The 5986-nt window shown below is 51.6% G+C and overlaps 1 protein-coding gene across 1 annotated transcript in view; it reads right to left on the bottom strand.

Moving 5' to 3' along the window:
- Positions 1-2355, bottom strand: part of B3GNT3 (UDP-GlcNAc:betaGal beta-1,3-N-acetylglucosaminyltransferase 3) — a 6676-nt gene extending 4321 nt beyond the window's left edge. Inside the window, exon 1 of the mRNA XM_006147177.3 lies at positions 1756-2355. Within this exon, the coding sequence (XP_006147239.1) occupies positions 1756-2313 (558 nt within the window). The 5' untranslated portion in view covers positions 2314-2355. The remainder of the gene's footprint in view (positions 1-1755) is intronic.
- Between the last annotated feature and the right edge of the window lie 3631 nt (positions 2356-5986).

A 5986-nucleotide genomic window follows, 5' to 3' on the forward strand; every position in this document is an offset into this window, starting at 1 on the left:
GTGCGTGCGTGCCCAAGATCCCGAGAGGAGAATGGAGGAGAAGGGATTGCGGCGTGGCCATCCCCCCTGGGGGGTGATTTCTTGCTTTCTGTCTCTCTGTCTCTCTCTGTCTGTCTGGCAAGCACACGCGCCCTATAGCAAAAACCTTTCAAAAAAAAAGAAAAAAAGAGTGATGATGGTGTTGAAAGATGAGGCCTCAGGGAGATCAGGAATGAGGTCAGCAGGGTGGGGCTCCTGTAATTTTATGAGGAAGGATTGCGAAGTGGCCATTCCCTCCCGGAGGGTACATACTCACTGTTTTGTTACTCACCCGGTTTCAGGTTTTTGTTGTTGTTGTTTTAAAGAATTATTTATTTAATTTAGTATTATTGTTGTTTTTAAAATATTTTTTGCGGTATCTGGGATTGGCATGGTGGTTAAGGGCATTGGACTCCCACATGACTGATGGCGATTCGAGTCCCGGACCTGGTGGCTTGCTTTCTCATTTTCTCTCTCTGTCTCTCTCTCCCCATCCCTCTCTGGTTGAATTAAAATAAAGTTAAATAAAAATAATCCTTATAAAAAAGTTGCTATAAGAGATGTACACTCACTAGAGAGAGACAGAGACACAGAGAGAAGGAAAGCGAGAAAACATGTCATCAGGTCTGGGACTCGAACCATGGTCAGCCATGTGTGAGTCTAGTACTTTAACCACCATGCCACTTGCTGGGCCTGGTTTCGGGTATTTTGTGATTAGCAACAAAATGAGGCACAGAGAGGTGAATAAACTCCTCTGAGGTCGAAGGGCAAAAAAAGCAGACCCTTGGGACCAACAGAAAGTGTCATGGCTATGTCGCTGGACTCCCATGTAGCTGACAGCGGTTCGCGTCCCGGACCCGGTGGCTTAAAACTCAGGCCGGGCACGTGTGCGTGCGTGCCCAAGATCCCGAGAGGAGAATGGAGGAGAAGGGATTGCGGCGTGGCCATCCCCCTTGGGGCGTGATTTCTTGCTCTCCGTCTCTCTCTGTCAGTCTGTCTCTCTCTGTCTCTCTGTCTGCTGACCACATGCCCTATAACAAAAACTTCTCTTAAAAAAATGAGACCAGCAGGTGGCGTGGTGGTTAAGGGCACTGGACTCCCACATGGCTGACCATGGTTCAAGTCCCAGACCTGGTGGCTTGCTCTCTAACTTTCTCTCTCTCGCTCTGTCTCTCTCTAGTCAAATTAAAATAAGTAAATAAAGGGGGCCAGCTGGTGGCCTGATGGTTAAGGGAGCTGGACACTCCCACATGGCGGACCACGGTTCGAGTCCTGGACCTAGTGACTTACTTTCTCTCTCTCTGTTCCTCTCTGGTCAAATTCAAATAAATAGATAAAGTTAAATCAAATAATTCTTTTGTTTTCCTTTTTTGGAGAGATTTTTGCTATAGGGCGCATGCATTCGCCAGAGAGACAGAGAGAGACAGAGAGACAGAAAGCGAGAAATCACCCCCCACGGGGGATGGCCACGCCGCAATCCCTTCTCCTCCATTCTCCTCTCGGGATCTTGGGCACGCACGCACACGCGCCTGGTGTGAGTTTAAGCCACCGGGTCTGGGACGCGAACCGCGGTCGACTACATGGAAGTCCAGCGGACCCTCCCTCCCGGACTTCCGGTCATGCAAAGCCAGTGACCAATGAGGCCCGTGGAGGGTCAGCATGGGGGTGCCCGAAGGTCTCCAAGGGAGCTGTGACAATCTGGCCAGGGAAGGACAGGGGGACCCCGGTCCGGCCCACCTGCTTGAGCGTCAGGTTGAAGAAGGTGTCGTGGAAGTCCCACTGCAGGATGTCACCGTGCCTCTGCGACTCGAGCGCCAGCAGCCGGTTCACCTTGCTGGCTTCGTGCGGGCTGGGCGCAGTGCCCACCAGGAAGAGGCGGCGCAGCTGCAGCCCCAGCACACGGCGCTCCAGGCCCCAGGTGCGGCGCACCAGCTCCCGGCGCTCGTAGTTCCCGGGCGAGGACTTGATCACCAGGAGCAGGAACACGGGCCCCGCGCACTTCTCCAGCGGCGCGTCCTGCAGGAGCTGGAAGTCCCGGCAGTGCCGGTACAGCAGGAAGTTCCGCACGTGTTGGGGCTGGCCCAAAAACTCCGGCAGGGAGGCCATGGACTCGTTGGCCTGGCACGGGGTCGGAGATGGGCGAGCAGGTGGCATGGGCCAGGTCTGAACCTCGGGGGTGCCCGATGGGGACTCCGGGACCACGCAGACGGGCGGGGACAGGTGCAGTCGGAAGAGAAGGAGGGTGATTGCACCTGCCGTCAGCGTAAGGTATATTTGGGGCCGGGGAGTCCTCATTCTCGCAGCCAGGGTCTGGGGTCCCTCGGAGGAAGTCCCTGTTGTGCCTGTGGAGAACATTTGTTTTCTAATTTAATTTTTTTTTTTTTGAGACGTTTTCGCTATAGGGCGTGTGTGCTCGCCAGACAGACAGAGAGAGACAGAGAGACAGAAAGTGAGAGATCACCCCCCCCCCCGCCCCCAGGGGGGATGGCCACGCCGCAATCCCTTCTCCTCCATTCTCCTCTCGGGATCTTGGGCACGCGCACACACACGTGCTCAGTGTGAGTTTACGCCACCGGGTCCGGGACTCGAACCACGGTTGACTACATGGGAGTCCAGCGACACAGCCATTACGCCAACTGCTGGTCCCTCATTATTGTTTTTAAATTTGACCCCGAGAGAGAAAGGAAGGGAAGGTGAGAAAGCAAACTGCCAGGTCCAGGATTCGAACTACAGTTACCAGGTGGGAGTCCAGCGCCCCAATCACCACGCCACCTGCTGGCCTGAATAATTTTTTTTCAGGGCAGGGAGAGATTTTTTTTGGGGGGGTGTGGGGTGGGGAGAGATTTTTGCTATAGGATGCCAGACAGACAGAAAGCGAGAAATCACCCTCCGAGGGGCATGGCCACGCTGCAATCCCTTCCCCTCCATTCTCTTCTCGGGGTCTTGGGCACACGCACACGCACACACACCTAGTGTGTTTCAAGACACCAGATCCAGGACTTGAACCGTGGTCGACTATGTGGGAGTCCAATGCCTTAATATCTACATCACCAGCTGGCTCCTAAGGAAAGGTGTTTTATTCACCATGTGATCCTGGGGGTGTTTTTCCCTTCAAAAGTCTCAAACAAGGGAACTGGCAGGTGGCGTGGTGGTTATAGGCACAGGACTCCCACATGGCCGACTATGGTTCCAGTCCCAGACCTGGTGGTTTGCTTTCTCACTTTCCCTTGCTAAGTCTCTCTGTGATCAAACTGGAAAACAATAAATAAAGTTAAATAAAGTAATTCTGGTTTTGTTTTTTGGTTTTTTTTTTGGAGAGGTTTTTGCTATAGGGCGCGCACGCTCACCAGACAGACAGAGAGAGATAGAGACAGAAAGCGAGAAATCACCCCCCAGGGAGGATGGCCACACCATAATCCCTTCTCCTCTATTCTCCTCTCGGGATCTTGGGCACGCACGCACACGCGCCCGGCGTGAGTTTAAGCCACCGGATCCGGGACGTGAACCGCGGTCGACTACATGGGAGTCCAGCAACAGAGCCATTATGCCAACTGCTGATCCCTTTTTTTTTTTATATAGGTTTTTGCCTTAGGAAATTTGTGCTGGCCAGAGACAGACAGAGAAGGTGAAAAGGAAAGTGAGAACTCACTCTTCCAGTGGGGATGGCCATGCCACAATCTTTTCTGCTCCGATCCCTTCCTGGGATCTTGGGCACGCAGCCATACGCACATGGCATGAATTATAAGTCACCGGGCCCGGGATTCAAACCACATGTGGGATGGGCATGTGGGAGTCCAGTGACGAAACTGCTATGCCATCTGCTGATGCCCTGATTCTCATTATAAAACAGAATGATTGGGGCCAGCAGGTGGTGTGGAGGTTAAGGCAACTGGATCCCACATGGCCAGCTGTATGTTTCTATTCCTAGCCCCAGCAGCTTGAAAAACATGCTGGGGGGAACCAGCAGACAGCCTAATGGTTACATCGCTGGATTCCCACATAGTCGACCGTGCTTCAAGTCTCAAACCTGGTGACTTAAAACTCACACCCAGATGGGGCCAGCAGGTGGCGTGGTGCTTATGGTTCTGGACACTCCCACATGGCCAACCATGGTTCGAGTCCTGGGCCTGGCAGCTTGCTTTCTCACGTTCCCTTTCTCTCTCTCTCTCTCTGGTCAAACTGAAAATAATTATAACAGGCACTCGCAGTTGGTATAATGGTTATGTCGCTGGACTCCCATGTAGTCAACCACAGTTCAAGTCCCGGACCCAGTGGCTTAAATTTATGCCGGGCGAGTGTGTGTGTGTGTGTGTGTGTGTGTGTGTGCGTGCCCAAGATCCCGAGAGGAGAATGGACGAGAAGGGACTGCGGCGTGGCCATCCCCCCTGGGGGGTGATTTCTCGCTGTCTGTCTCTCTGTCTCTCTCTGTCTGGCGAGCACACTCGCCCTATAGCAAAAACCTCTCCAAAAAAAAAAAAAAGATAACAAGTGAAATTAAATAAATGAATAAATAATTCTTTAAAAAACCCAAAAAACAAAAAAACCTCACGCCCAATACGGGTACGCGTGTGTGCAAAATCCCAAGGGGGGAACGGAGAATGGAGGGGGGATCCCTGAGGAGTATTCTCACGTTTCCTCTCTCTGTCTCTCTGCCATGAATGCACACACCCTATAGCAAACTAAAAATATTAAATGAAACAAAACGAACAGAATGACTGAACTTATTGAAGTCCAAACGGCTGCATGTTTTAAAGGTCACAGGATATGAATAACTAGAGGAACCGCAACCGCTATTTTTCTTTCTTTCTTCTTCTTTTTCTTTTTTTGGAGAGATTTTCGCTATAGGGCACGTGCGCTCGCCAGACAGACAGAGAGAGACAGAGAGACAGAAAGCGAAAAATCACCCCCCAAAGGGAGGATGGCCACGCCGCAATCCCTTCTCCTCCATTTTCCTCTCGAGATCTTGGGCACACACACACACGCGCCTGGTGTGAGTTTAAGCCACCAGGTCCAGGACTCGAACCGCGGTCGACTACATGGGAGTCCAGCAACCTAGCCATGACACCAACTGCTGGTCCCACAACCTCTATTTATATAGATGTGGATGTGAGCCTGGATTAATCCCAAGGTGACTCGGGGGGTACCTCCTATCATCTTGGAAACTAGCCATTCTGTCTCCAAATTCCTCAGTCCCAAGAAGGGTCTCGGTAGGGCTGATCCCAAAATACGTGTGAACGTCATGCATTTATTTAACACATATATACTAAGTACTTCTAGGGAACCTGAGAAGACTCAATTCTGAACCTGTCCCACCAGACACACACAGAGCCGGACACCTATGGTGTCAGGGTTGAGTCAGAAGAAGCGATGGGTATTAATGCCGAGGCTTTGAAGGATGCATAGGAGTTTACCAAGGGGGTGTTCACATAAAGGAAGAGCAGATACAAAAGGAGGGGAAAGAACACAGGCCTAGTCAAGAAATCACATGTAGTTTTTTTTTTTCCTCAAAAGACGTTGGAGAGGGGGATGATTTTTGAGGCTGAAGGTAGGGGAAAGACCCTATAAAGACGTTGATGCCAGGCTGAGAAGAAGGGTTATTTTCTGGAGGTGATGGAGAGTTAATGAGACATGTAGACAGGGAGGAGCGAAGTCAGGCTTGCAGTTGGATGGCTCCTTTTGGGACAGAACAGGGACAGATGACATGGGGGGGGGTCCAGGGAAGGCAGGTTGAGTCTCAGTGGGAGAAAGAGAAGGAATGGGACCAGAGGCTGTGGGAGGCTATGGTCCCTATTCCATTTTTTCCCCCAGAGGGTGTATGTGCTCTCTGGAGAGAGAGACAGAGAGACAGAGAGAAAGTGAGAAAGCCCCTTCAGGGGGATGGCCACACCACAATCCTTTCTCCTCTATCTCTTCCTTCCTCATTTTTTTTTTTTCCTTTTTATGGGGCAGCAGTTAGCGTCATGGCTCA

The sequence above is a fragment of the Tupaia chinensis genome, unplaced genomic scaffold (assembly GCF_000334495.1).
Source record: "Tupaia chinensis unplaced genomic scaffold, TupChi_1.0 Scaffold000201_1, whole genome shotgun sequence".
Taxonomy (NCBI): domain Eukaryota; kingdom Metazoa; phylum Chordata; class Mammalia; order Scandentia; family Tupaiidae; genus Tupaia; species Tupaia belangeri.